Source organism: Parus major, chromosome 28, assembly GCF_001522545.3.
Source record: "Parus major isolate Abel chromosome 28, Parus_major1.1, whole genome shotgun sequence".
In the NCBI taxonomy this organism is placed as follows: domain Eukaryota; kingdom Metazoa; phylum Chordata; class Aves; order Passeriformes; family Paridae; genus Parus; species Parus major.
The window spans coordinates 4706176-4718538 of NC_031797.1; the positions used below are offsets into that span (position 1 = coordinate 4706176).

General features: G+C 54.1%; 1 protein-coding gene across 13 annotated transcripts in view; it reads right to left on the minus strand.

Annotated features, from left to right (window-relative positions):
• The window catches only part of PTPRS (protein tyrosine phosphatase receptor type S), a 90398-nt gene extending 78275 nt beyond the window's left edge, over window positions 1–12123 (minus strand). For 7 of the 13 annotated variants that reach the window (XM_015651590.2, XM_015651588.2, XM_015651585.2 and 4 more), the window contains exon 1: window positions 11939–12123. In XM_015651590.2, coding sequence (XP_015507076.1) covers window positions 11939–12026 — 88 coding nt within the window. In that variant the 5' untranslated portion in view covers window positions 12027–12123. The remainder of the gene's footprint in view (window positions 1–11938) is intronic. The other 6 variants (XM_015651597.3, XM_015651596.2, XM_015651595.2 and 3 more) reach the window with 3 other exon arrangements.
• Between the last annotated feature and the right edge of the window lie 240 nt (window positions 12124–12363).

Consider the following 12363-nt stretch of genomic DNA (forward strand, 5'->3'; position numbering starts at 1 on the left):
GGCGCTGGGAGGCTCCAGGCAGGGCCAAGGAGCCGTGTGAAACCTCTCAGCCCCCTCGGAGGCCCTGAGGTGTTTGCCCTCGTCTGCCAAGACTGCAGGGCCACGGCTTTAAAGAAATAAATAAATAGAAGTCAAAGAAACACATTTTCCAGACAACAGACTGACAGTCCAGGGGATTCTGTACCACCTCAGCAGCTGAGAACAAGTCAGGTTTGGAAAGGCTGACTTCCATCAGCCCAGTGCTCACAGAGATAATTTTTCCCCCTTTCTCCCCCTGCAAAGTAGAAAACCCCATTTTTTGGTGCGGTATCAAAATAGCAATGGAAAAATCTGGAGCTTAAAAGAATTTTCCTACTACAGGAGGCTTCCTGCGGGGTGTGGGTCTCCAGAGGGAGGGTTGAAAAGACCGGATGGCTGCTGTGTACCTGTGATCCTGCTCCACAGCTTAATGGAAAGCCATCAAGTCAAACCGAAGCTTTCACTCCTGCCCACCGCCCACACACTTCCCAAAAACAACAAGCACCAGGCTGGAGATCTGCCACGGGCTGTGGGGAACAGGGAGAGATCCCTCCTGCTTCCCTGCTCTGCAGCTCTGCTGGCACACGTGTGTCGAGTCCCCGGCCTCGCCCCGGCCACCCCTGACCACTGCGGCCACCCCTGACCAGCCCTGACCACCCCTGACCACCCCTGGCCACTCCTGACCACCCCTGAGCACTCCTGACCACCCCTGACCAGCCCTGGCCACTCCTGACCAGCCCTGACCACCCCTGGCCACTGCGGCCACCCCTGGCCACTCCTGACCACCCCTGACCACTGTGGCCACCCCTGACCACCCCTGGCCAGCCCTGACCACTCCTGGCCACTGCGGCCACCCCTGACCACCCCTGACCACCCCTGACCACCCCTGACCACCCCTGCCCAGCCCTGCCCAGCCCTGCCCCGGGGTCCCACACACAGATCAGCTCCTGTGGGATTCCCTCCCCAGATCACACCTGGGGAACCTTGGGCAGCACCAGCTCCTCAGGGATGTGACGTGCACGTGCTGCTGGGATTTTGGGTTTCTAACACAGGCTTGGGGGAAGGCAGCCAGGTGAGAAGGGTGGGGGTCTCCTCCTCATCCCCCAGCCCACGGGTGGGGGCTGCACACCCACACTTCCTCACAAACAGAAGGACGCTGCTGCCTCCTCTCTCCTCTCTTCCCTCCTCCGTGTGACACCAAAGCAGGAAAAGCTCTTGGAGCACAGTCATGTAAACCCAGGCAGCATCTCCCTGCCCAGGGTACACGGATGACACAACAGGCTGAGAGGCTGGAGAGAGGCAGGAGTGGGGACAAGGAGAAGGATTTAAAGCCAGTGTCCCTGGGGAAGGGCTGCCACGCTGGATAGGAGTGATGGACGAGCAGCAGGGGAGACAGCCCAGCCACCATATGCCCATCTGAGACATCAAAAGCCAGAGACAGGGAGAGGGGTGGAGAAAGCAGAGATGGTTTGAGGGGTGGGAGAGAGGCAGGAGAACAAATGAGCTTCACATATCCGAGCTGACAGCTGATGGGAGCAGGGGGAGAAGAAGCAAGAGCCAGTTATGGACGTGCCCTCCCCACACCTGGAGGGAGCCAGCCGCTCTCCCACTGCTGGGCTATGGAGGAACAGGAGGCTGGGGAGGAATTGAGGCTCCCTGACACACCACAGGGCACGAGCAGCTTTCTCCACAGCACCCCAAAACTGCAGCTCCCTCCTGAGCTCCACCTGCCAGCTCTGGGGCAGCCCAAGGCAGAAAGCTGCTCCCATGTGGATGGGGACAAGTCCCCTTGCACTCACTCTCCTTAGTCTGGCCCCACAGGTGTGAAGGAACAGGCTGGAGTCAGTCCCTGGCCATCAGTGTGGGGGACACTGTCCCTCTGTCCCCCAGGCTCTCCCCGAGGGGGCTGCAGGTGCCTCTGCACCCTCCTGACCCCCACCCCAGCTCTCTGCCCTCATCTCCAGCCCCACAGCAGGGACAGCTGCTGACTGCAGGTGACAAACCTCACCTTCACACCCATCACCTTCTGCCCCCCAACAATGAGCTCCAGTAAAGACAAACCCACTTGTTTTCCATCTGGCCTCAGCACAGAGCAGCAGGAGCCTGCCTGAAAGGGCCCCTCGCCCACAGCGGCAGCAATCCTCGGAGACAAAAGAAAGGCAGCCACCAAACACGTATTTTGAAAGGTTTTTTCCCATTTTTGGAGCTCCAGTGCCCGCTGGCAGCTCTGTGGAGCCCACGCGCCCGTCCCGCCGGCCCACACAGAGCTGCAGCTGCTCCCTCGCCGGTGACGAAGCCTCATCCTCACAGCCCGGGGAACAGCAGGCTCTGTGCTGGCCCCAGAGAGCTGCTGGAGCTGGAGCTGCGCTGGGACACGGCAGGAAAGGCATTTTCCTGCTGCCTGAGGAGAGTCCCTGCACACGAGCACAGCCGGCCTTCTGCTCATCACCTTCAACAAACGGCCCGTGGTGCTGAGCCCGACGTTCCCCACGGAGCTGCCCAGCTGGGAGCCTGTCCATGCTACAGGAGAGCCAGAGCCAGCTGCAATCCTCGCTCAAAAACATCAGCAGAGGAAATTCAGCTTTCTGTGCACACACACACACACACACACACACACACACACACACCCCTCCACCTCCGAGAACAAAGGTAAAAAGCGAGACCATGAAGCCATCCATGGGTAATGTCATTTTGCTTTTAGCTGCACAAGCCAGCGTGCTCTTCCAGGCTGCAGATCATCCCCAGAACTGGGATTCAGGTCTCTGTCTCTGGTGCAAACCCGGCTGACCTTGGGCGCTCGCCCTTCCCGGCTGCCACACGCCGAGGGGAGGTGACAGCCCTCATCTCTCACTCCTGCCCGTCCGTCCTGCTCCAGACACCTCTCGCAGGCTGGGCACACACCTGCCCGACACTCTGCACCCCGGCTGCCACCCAGCACAGCTGCAGCCTTGGAGGACAGAGAAAAACAAAATAACCACGAAAAACCTCCGGAGAGAGAAGTCAGAGACCTTCCCCAACAGGTGCTGCTCGGGGAAAGAAATTTCACTTCCTTCACTGCAAGGAAGTGAAGATTAGATGGAGGAGACAAACCACAGAGCAGATGAAAAGAGGAGAGAGCAGCCAAATTTGAGACAGATGGAGAGTGGGGAGCAAGGATGCGCTGTTTGGAACGGGTCTGTGTTCCACAGCAGCGGCGTTGGGGAGCGGGGGAGCTGCAGACAGGGGTAGAGGCAAGGAGGAGAGCTCCAGAATTCACATTTTTCTTCAGGACAAGTGAGAAAGCTGCAAACTGGGAGAAGGACTGGGGAGGAGGAGTCTCTATGGAGACACTCCACAAGATTGAGGACAGCCCTTGCAGAGGTCCTGCAGAGACTCCAGACCCCATGAAATCCAGGGTTTTATTGACAAATTTTGCACTTTTTATTTCTGAGGGCTGTTTCTCAATGCCTCACAAATAAAATTAAAACGAGGGCTTTCTGACAGAACAAACAAACAGGGAGTGAATTATATTCCATTTCCCCGTCAATAACTTCTCCCCAACCCAGTTGTCTTATCATCATAAAAAGTCCATTAAGCAGTAATTGGGGAGGCAGGAGAAGGCAGGGCTGGTCCGGGGAGCAGGAGCAGCTCGCTCCCCAACTGGCCTTTTCTGGGAAGGCAGACAGGATAATTATAGGCTTCAGATGGAGACTTCCTCTTACTGTCAGCAGCTCTTGGCTCCCTTCAGGGAGACAGGACTGGCAAGGTTGGGCAGAGGAGGGTAAAAAAAGATCCAGGATGTTTTTTTAGAAGTGAAATTCTTCCACCTGGCTATTCCCCTGCTGCTGAGCCACCAAAGCCCTTACCTGACTCAGAGGAGCTGGGCTACCACAGGATGCAGCCTGTTCCTCTGTGGGCATGGGGAATGTCACTTGGAGGATTTCCCCCTCTCCTTTCTGCAAGGCCCCAGAGGAGGAAGGACAGCAGTGAAGGATGGCAGCAGCACAGGAGTTAAAACACACAGATTATGGTGAGGAAGGTGGAGAACTCGTTTAAAGCACATTTACTACACTGCATGTCCAACAACCCCAAGCTCTGTGCCAGCTCCCCCTCTCCCCTGGGCTGGGATGAGGCAGCAGACCCTTCCTAGCCAGCACATGCCAAGCTGATCTCACCATGAGGACGGTGATTTGGGGATCTGGCACATCTTTTCAAGCTCCTGTTTGCAGTGCACTGGGATCCAGACCCCTTGGGAGGGAGGTACAAGCCCACAGCACCGAGGCAGGAGGAGACTGAGGCTACCAAAAATCTGGTTTTAGTTCTGACATCCAAGGTGAGAAAAACCACGTTATCCTTCCTGCTGGAGGGGGAGCATAATCCTCCCTTCTGGCCTCTTTAAACTGCTGGTTTTCAGGGATGGGGCTGTTCCTTATCACATGGGAGCAGCAGCTGGGATGAAGTCATCCCATTCTGACAGGACCCCTCCAGGCACCTCTCTCCATGGCAAACAGGATGAGCCCCAGTGACTGGCACCTTGATAGAGCCCAGGAAACATTCTCCCAGCTGTGATTTACACAAAGGGACAGGGCACCTGGAGCGATACACGGGATGTGAACTGCTCCATGGGACAGGACAGGGGCTTGTGTGGCCATTCCAGAGATCCTCCTCCCACACCTCAGCTCCCCCATCCCTTCCCTCACCCATCCCAATGGGCAGCTCTGACAAAGCTCTGCTCTCTTACTCTGTAAATAAAAGCTGTGTTCCACTTACTGCTCCTTTCCTTCAGGCACGAGAAGGAGGCTCTTGGTCTGCAGGAACAGGGCAAGCTGCAACTCCTAGAGCCCAGAATTTGGGGTATTTTCACAAGATCACCATTTACACCATTCCTATCTGATCCCTCTCCCTTTCACTGCCTCAAGTGGCAGCTACTGAATTAATCACAATTAGCAGATTTTAGAAGAAAAGGGGTGTATCATAGTACTCATACAGAAAAAAACACACAAGCCCCCTCAGAATCAAGCAGATCCTCCCCAGACAGACAGACAAAGGAAAATGAGAGCTGGGGGATATTCCTGGCTCCCTGGGAGATCACTGGAGCCAGTCTCAAGGTGATCTTTAAGAGCTGAACTGAAAAAAACCTTACACCATCTCTTCAGAAATTCATCCAAACAAATCAAAGTCCAGGCTAAAGATTTGTAAGTGTTGGCACTCCTAGCAGCATGCTCAGACTAATTTATGAATAAATCCATGGATTCCAACAGAGGTGAGTGAGGATGAAGACACAGTCAAATTAATTTTACTTTATTAATTAAAAAAACCACCAAGTTTCATCACCCCACCACTCTTTAGAGGTTGTGTGAGAGTGGGGGGAGCTGTGCTCATTAATTATGCAGAAAATGCAAAACTATCATCCTCTGAATGAGTTTAAAATAAGGAGAAACCCTTTCAGAATGGGGAGAAATTACTCCCCAAGGCAGCTGAAATTTCTCTTGCAACTTCAAAGGACAATAAATTATTCAAATCACTCGCGCCACTCGCACGCTCTCTCACTCTCTCCCCTTCTCAATTTTATGCTCCCGAGTCAATTAAAGATTTGGAGGACTCGGAGAAACTTTGTAGAATGCTAAACCAGTTGCAGCTCCTTCTATTTATTTTTTTCCTTCTTTAAAGCTTTGCTTTTCCTCTCGGCCTCAAAAGGAAGCAGAAATGACTGGGTGCATTGCAGATGAAACGAGCAGCGCTGGTTTCCAGCAGGCCTGCATGGAACGTTTCATGTCTGCAAGCACCAGGCCAGGACATGCTCAGAGTTCTCTGTGCAGCGATTCTGTGAAAACAGGTCAGCCCAGAGTCCCTCCTGTCAACGCTTTAAATCATTCATCCCAATATTCCCTTTCAAAGTCAAAGCAGCAGCCATCCAAAATATATTTATACTGCTCTCTCCTGGCACTCCTCTGCTCTGGGCGAGCCGTGAGCGCTGCCACATCCTGCTGAGGGTGTGGAGGATGCTCTGCTCCTCCAGAGTGAAGCCTGGCTGCCCCTGGGCCAGAGACTCCTCTGCCAGAGCCCTCACCCTGCTCGGGGTTTGCAGGAGGAGAACAGGGTGGTGCCAGGAACCAGCTCTGGGGCTGATCACACCAGACAACAACACGGCAAGAGGAGCCCCTGCTCAGAAAATCCAGGCAAAAAGAAGGAGGGCTGGGAAGGTGCAGTCAGAGTGAGGATCCCGACTCCCTGGCCTGCAGCCCATAGCCTGGTTACCTCCTCACACACAGCAGATGGTGTAAAACGTGACTATTTTCATGAACTTTTACAATCCCCAAAAAATTAAAGGCAGCTGCAGTGCACAGAACATCACAGCTTTCTAAGGTGGGAACTGGGACCAATTATGCTGCAAGAGAACATCCTTGACTGGAGGGGAAGAGTGGCAGAGTAAATAAAACTGTTCTTGGGAGATTGTGTCTCACAGGCCAGCTCGAGCCCAGATTCCATCCCACGCACGGAGGAACGACATTCCTCTGGTCGGGCGTCCTTGAGAAACGCTCCGCTTGCCTTCTAAGAATAATGTTGGGCTTGCCAGGCCACAGAAAGGAGAAATCCCTCACAGAGTCCCTTTAGTGACCCAGGAGAGTCGTACTGGGCTGCTCTTGAAAAGACACAAGCACAGAGACCCTGCCAGACAGAAGAAAAGCCGATGTGACCCTGCAAGAGACTCTGGAAGGATCCCGTCCTTCCTGGCAGAAAGTGCAAGAACTGTCGGTGTGAAAAGGACAACCAAGGGGAAAAGTCATAAAGAAAGAAGTCCTGGCTTCTTGGCAAAGCCTGACACAGGGAAACAGCCCCAGCTTTGGCATCCAGGTATGAAGACAGACATTTCCTCCATCCCAATCCTCTGCAGGTGACATTTTCACACAAGCCACTTGCTTACACAACAAACAGATGCTCTTTTCCCCCAACTTAACCATCTAATGAAGCTGAGCAGAAAGAGCCTCTGGTTGGGAAAAGATCCTTCAGCAGGAGACACCCATGGCTGGGTCCCAAGCACCGTGGCTGCCGCTGTCCCCAGGTGCTCCTCAGCAGAGATTAATGTAAGGAGCACTCACAGGGGGGGCACAGCTGAGACCTGGGAAGTGACAGCCCCCCTGCCCCCAAGGAAGCTCTTTCAACAGATGATTTAGAAGACACAAACTTTCCAATTTGAGTTATCTTTAAAAAAGAAAAAAGAAAAAAAAAAGGAAAAGAGATACATCACTTGATCCAGTCAGGCAAGGTTTAATTTAATCAGGCACTTAAACAAGGTGACATAGAAGCTTAATTCAGTGTCCTTGAGTGAGACAACAAGCAGCCCAGAGCCCTCAGCAAGATCGCAGCTGGCAGACGGAGAAGGCAGCGAAGGAAAGGGCAGTGCAGCCACAAGGACAGGGAGGTGTCCCCTGCCTGCAAAGGCAGCTGCTGCCAAGGAGCAGGAGCAGCAGGTGGATCTGGGCAGGGAAGCAGTGGTGTCTACCTTTTCAGGATTCAGCTACCATCTCCTCTCTCAGACTCCACTCACTGCAGGGACAACTCCCCCACCCTCCAATCGACCTCCTCAACAAAACTTCCTCTGCGCTCCCACCTTAAGTTCATAAATTCTCCCCCTTCACAAATGCTCCCTCTCCAGCCCAGCCACCAAAGGGGAAAGGCCTTTCTGCAGCATCTCCCTGGCTCCTCAGCCCCGCAGGTTCCCTGTCCTTTTTGGGGTCCACAAACAATCAGGGTCTGTGACCCAGACTGGGACAGCTCAGCCTCACCACACTGCGACACCTTCCCTCTCCTGGGCTGCTGCCTTGTCCCGGATCCATCTCAAACACCTAAAACTGGAGCAGCTTTCCCCACCATGGAGAGATTTCCTTCCCACTGATGTCGACTTAAGGTGTCTATCAAGTCCCAGGATGGATCCTCCTTGACTTTTCCTGCCGTCTCACCTGACAGCTGCTGTCCTGGCCAAGAGCAGACCAAAGCCCGGCCCCCAGAGCTCAGAGTGGTGCAGCAGGGGCGAATCCTGCAGGGATGAATCCTGCAGGGATGAGAGCAGGGGAGGGACCGTGCAGGAGAGGAGGCAGACACACAGACACACCTGGGAGTGCCTGGCTCTGGATCCCCGCGAGCCAAGCGTGCTGCCAGGCACCCGGTGACACAGAGCACACACCTTCCACACCACACCTTCCCCGAGGCACCAGCTCCCCAAAACACAGCCTGAACGTGCACCTAGAGGAGCTCCACTCCCATCCCAACACGTGTTCCATCATCTCCTGAGTCCCACACGCTGCAGACCTGGCTGCTGTCCCTGCCAGCCCCAGGGATGCTGACGGAGCACGAGAGCCCCCCTCACATGCACCTCCCATGAATGACTGTGTTCTGCAAATTAATGATGGAGCAAGGGCAATTAAAAGGAAAGAAAGCCAGGGTAATGCATCATAAAAGGGGCTTTATTCTTTTATTTTGTCAATTGCAATTTAGATTTAATTATTTATGGTGATACTTCAGAGTGTGCTAGTAAGGGTTCTATACCGTGATTTATAAAGGAAGGAAACGTAAGTAATAAGTAATGTTCCCTGCCCTTAAATCTTTGCTGGGGTGGAGAGAGCCACGCACCAGCCTTCTGTGTATGCAAAGTGCCAATTAGCAAAGTGCTATTGTAAAACACAAAGGTTTAATCAATGAGAAAAATCCACTTGAAAACAGCGAGCATGCTGATTCCAGTCAGAAAAATGGCCACATTTCCATGCAGTAAATGGCTTTTATGTGCGACTGAGGAGCACTGGGAGCTGTTCCTGCGGCTGGCAGAGGAGGGCAGGGGCACCTGAGCCCTGCCCAGCCCCTCGGGGCTGCCCCTGTGCCCTCACAGAATGAGATGTTTTAGGCTTTATGGCTCAGGCTGGGTGTGTGAACAGCAAACAGCAAGGCTTGGTGCCGTGCCCAGCTCCATCAGCAATTTGGGAACTGTTCCTCTCCCCGGACTCATCTCCAGCCTCGCCTGTCTGTGCCTGCTCTCCCCTCAGCTCCGAGGGCACATTTGGCTGTGCAGCTCCTGGGGAGGCCTCCCCAAACTTCCTGCAGCGGAGCCAGTTCATGGCACTCACACAAACAGCAGAATCCTTAACAAAAGGATGATACTTTCCATCTAATGACACCACTGAAAATAATAATGGAATTAGTAATTTCTGGTTCCACGGCTGCCTTTGACCATATGGAAGAAACAAAGAAAATGTCCATATGCAACCAAAGAAAAAGAGAAAGAACATGTCTATGTCACACCTTTCAATTATTGTTCTCTTCAGCTTCCCAAGGAGGAACAGCAGGAAGAAAGTAGTGTGGTGCTTTGGGTTTTTAATTTAAATGGCAGTTTCCTTTAAATAGAATGTTCCTGCCACAGAAAGATTTAAATCACTGACTGAGATCAATTAGCCTCGGAAACAAGGGAAGTATTTTAATGGTCCTTGGACTGCAGAGGCCGCAGCTCCTCCAGAGCTGCCCGGGGAGAGGAGGCGAGTCCCGGCTCAGCCCAGGCCCTGCCGCAGCGGGACCCGCTCCTCGCTGGGAGGGTGATGCCCCAAAAACCCAAAATCCCAGGGCTTTCCCACCTCCAGCGTGGGCTCCCCAGGGCAGGAGGGCACCAGCAGTGAGTGCCCGGGGGCTGCAGGGCCTGGGGAGAAGTGGGGCAGGAAATGGGGTCAGCGCCGTGGCGAGCGCCGGCCGCATGGAGAGCGGCCAAGGGATTACGCCAATGTGGCAGAGCCCAGGGCCATCTGATGGGAGAGGACATTGTCAGAACGGTGACAGCTCCTCACAGGCTCTGCAGCTGTGACACACAAAGCTGTTTGCTGTTTGCAGGGCTCAGCGGGGAGTGGCACAGAGCAGCTCGGGTGCTACAGGCCGAAATGAGATTCCCAGGACTCGGGATCCTCCAGAGCAGGAACGATCAATTCCCTGCCACTGATCCTCAGCAGGCACAGCAACAGCTCCAGAGCAGCTCAGACAGCTGGTACCAGGGAGCATCCCCGAGGGCACAGGGCAGGGGGTGCTGGAATGCTCCACAGGCCAAGAGGAGCAACAACACCTGGCCCAACATCTGCACAAAAAGCAGGCAAGAGCAGCCACGTCTCAGCAACCTGCAAAGTTCCTGCATGGACATCTGTGAGCAGCCAGAGGAAAAAAAGCACAAACCCTCACAGTTCAGGATCCAAGGACACTGCAGAACTACAGGAGAGAGAAACTTGGCTGCAAGCAGCAAGGTGTCTGCAGAGCACTGACAGATTTCAGCAGGGCTCAGGCCACACCACCGGTGCATTCCGTGCTTGACCAGCACCAGCCCTTCCTGAGGGCACATTTTCCCCAAAAGGGCTCTGCAGCAGTCAGTCAGCACGTGGGATTGCCCACCCCAGAGATGAGGGACAGACAAGAAGTTTGTTGCTTCCCAGGAAAATGGAAAGCACAAGGGAAGGGAGGTCACACAGCCAGGATTTGGAGAGGCTGCGATTCTGCCGTGCCCTCTCCCAGCACTGAACACACCGGTCTGGCTGCACACTCAGAGTTCAAACAGAGCACTCAGGTATCACCAGGGATGGATCAGGGCTCTGCTCATACAGAGAGGCTGTAGAGCTGCAGATTTCCACTGATTCCCCACTCCTGACTCCACTGCACAAGGAGCCAGGAGCGGAGAGCCCCTTTCACAAGCCAACAAAGCCACCCTGAGCCCACAAAGCAGCACTGAGCACTCTCTGGGTGCTCAGAAAGAGCATCAGCTCCAACACCAGAGTAGGACCCTGGATAAATCTTTGGGCAAAAGGCTTGTGGCAGTTCCCTGCTGCAGTTCACTGCTGCTGCCACTCAAGACAGCTCAGACTGAAGCTGTGGGTCTGTCTTCCTGGACACCAGTGGTGCCATCTGAGGTGCAGACTGACACCCACAGCCAACACTTCACCCTACCGTGAACCTCCTGCAGCCCAGCTCCCTTCCCAGGCTTATGAAACGAAAAAGAATAAAAGAAAACATTATCTTTCTGCACATGAGTGTTTCTCTCTGCAAAGACGGATTAAGCATGAACCCAGCAAAACTCAGCAGAGAGGCAAGGGAAAATACATCCCCACTTGCCTACTGCAGAGAGGACAGAGAGCACCGTTCCAAAAACATCTCCCAGCAACAAAAGGTCGTGGATCCACTCAATCCCCAGCGAGCGCATCATCGTAATAAACCCCGATAACGAAGCGATTACGTGAAAAGCTGTCAAGGGCTACGCTGACCAGAGCAGCCCTCTCACCAGCTTCAAGAAGCTTTGCTGGGGAGGAAAAAAAGTCATAATTCAAACAGCTTGGAAAAGTCTATTCCCCACTGATCCCAAGTGATCAGCCTTCATGTCGAAGGAACATTACATTCAAGTCGCTGAAGATTTTCACTCCTTTTTTTTCCTTCCCCTTTTCATTTTTTAAAGCAGGAATTGAAAGGCAGCAAAGATAAAAACTGTGTTGAACTGGAACTGGTTCACTCAGGGGAAGGAGAAACATAATACTCTTTCTTGAAATGCTGTTTGGAATCCAGCCCCAGAAAGTAACATGACAATGGTCACCAGTGTCTGGCAGATGCTGAAAGGCAGGAGCAGGAGAGGACAATAGGGGTGAGCTGGGTGGAGATGGGGCCGGGAGAAGGTGGGGGAAGGCTCTGGCAGCTCCCTCCCTTTTCCCCATCTCTTTGGCAGCCTTGGGGGAAAGCCGAAACTCAAAGCAGGCTGTGAGGACCCAGCTGCCCTGTGTCCCTCCGAGGCGGGGCTGGGAACAATAGGAAGGCACTGGTGGAAAGTTAAGGATGTTGGAAAATTAAACACTCCATCAGGTACTGAGCTTCACTTCCTCAACGATGAAAAGGAGAAGGGTGAAAAAAGGAGCAGGGGGACAGCAGAGTCACTCACTTTCAGCAAGGCAGTCCATCAGCAGCACGGAGAGCACGTTCACGAGGGAGACCAGCGAAGACATTCCAGGGCTGGGAAGGATCCTCATCCTCTGCAAAGGCCTTCGGCCCCAGCCAGGAAGGCTCTGGCTCAGCGGGAACTGCAGCGTCTCCCCAGCCTTGTCAGCACCTGTGGAGCACAAAGGGACAGCTCTGAGGGGGAGGTGGGTGGGCAGCGGCCGAGCGGAGCCCGAGCGGCGACTGCAGCACACGGTCCCTGCAGGGACATGGGGCACCCTCCCCAGGACAGCAGTGAGCCCTCCTGGCTCCAGGGGCCAGCTCCATGGGCCAGCTCCAGCTCAATGAGGTTTAGCCCAGCTCCATGGGGAGAGCCCAGCTCCATGGGGTTTAGCCCAGCTCCATGGGGTTTAGCCCAGCTCCATGGGG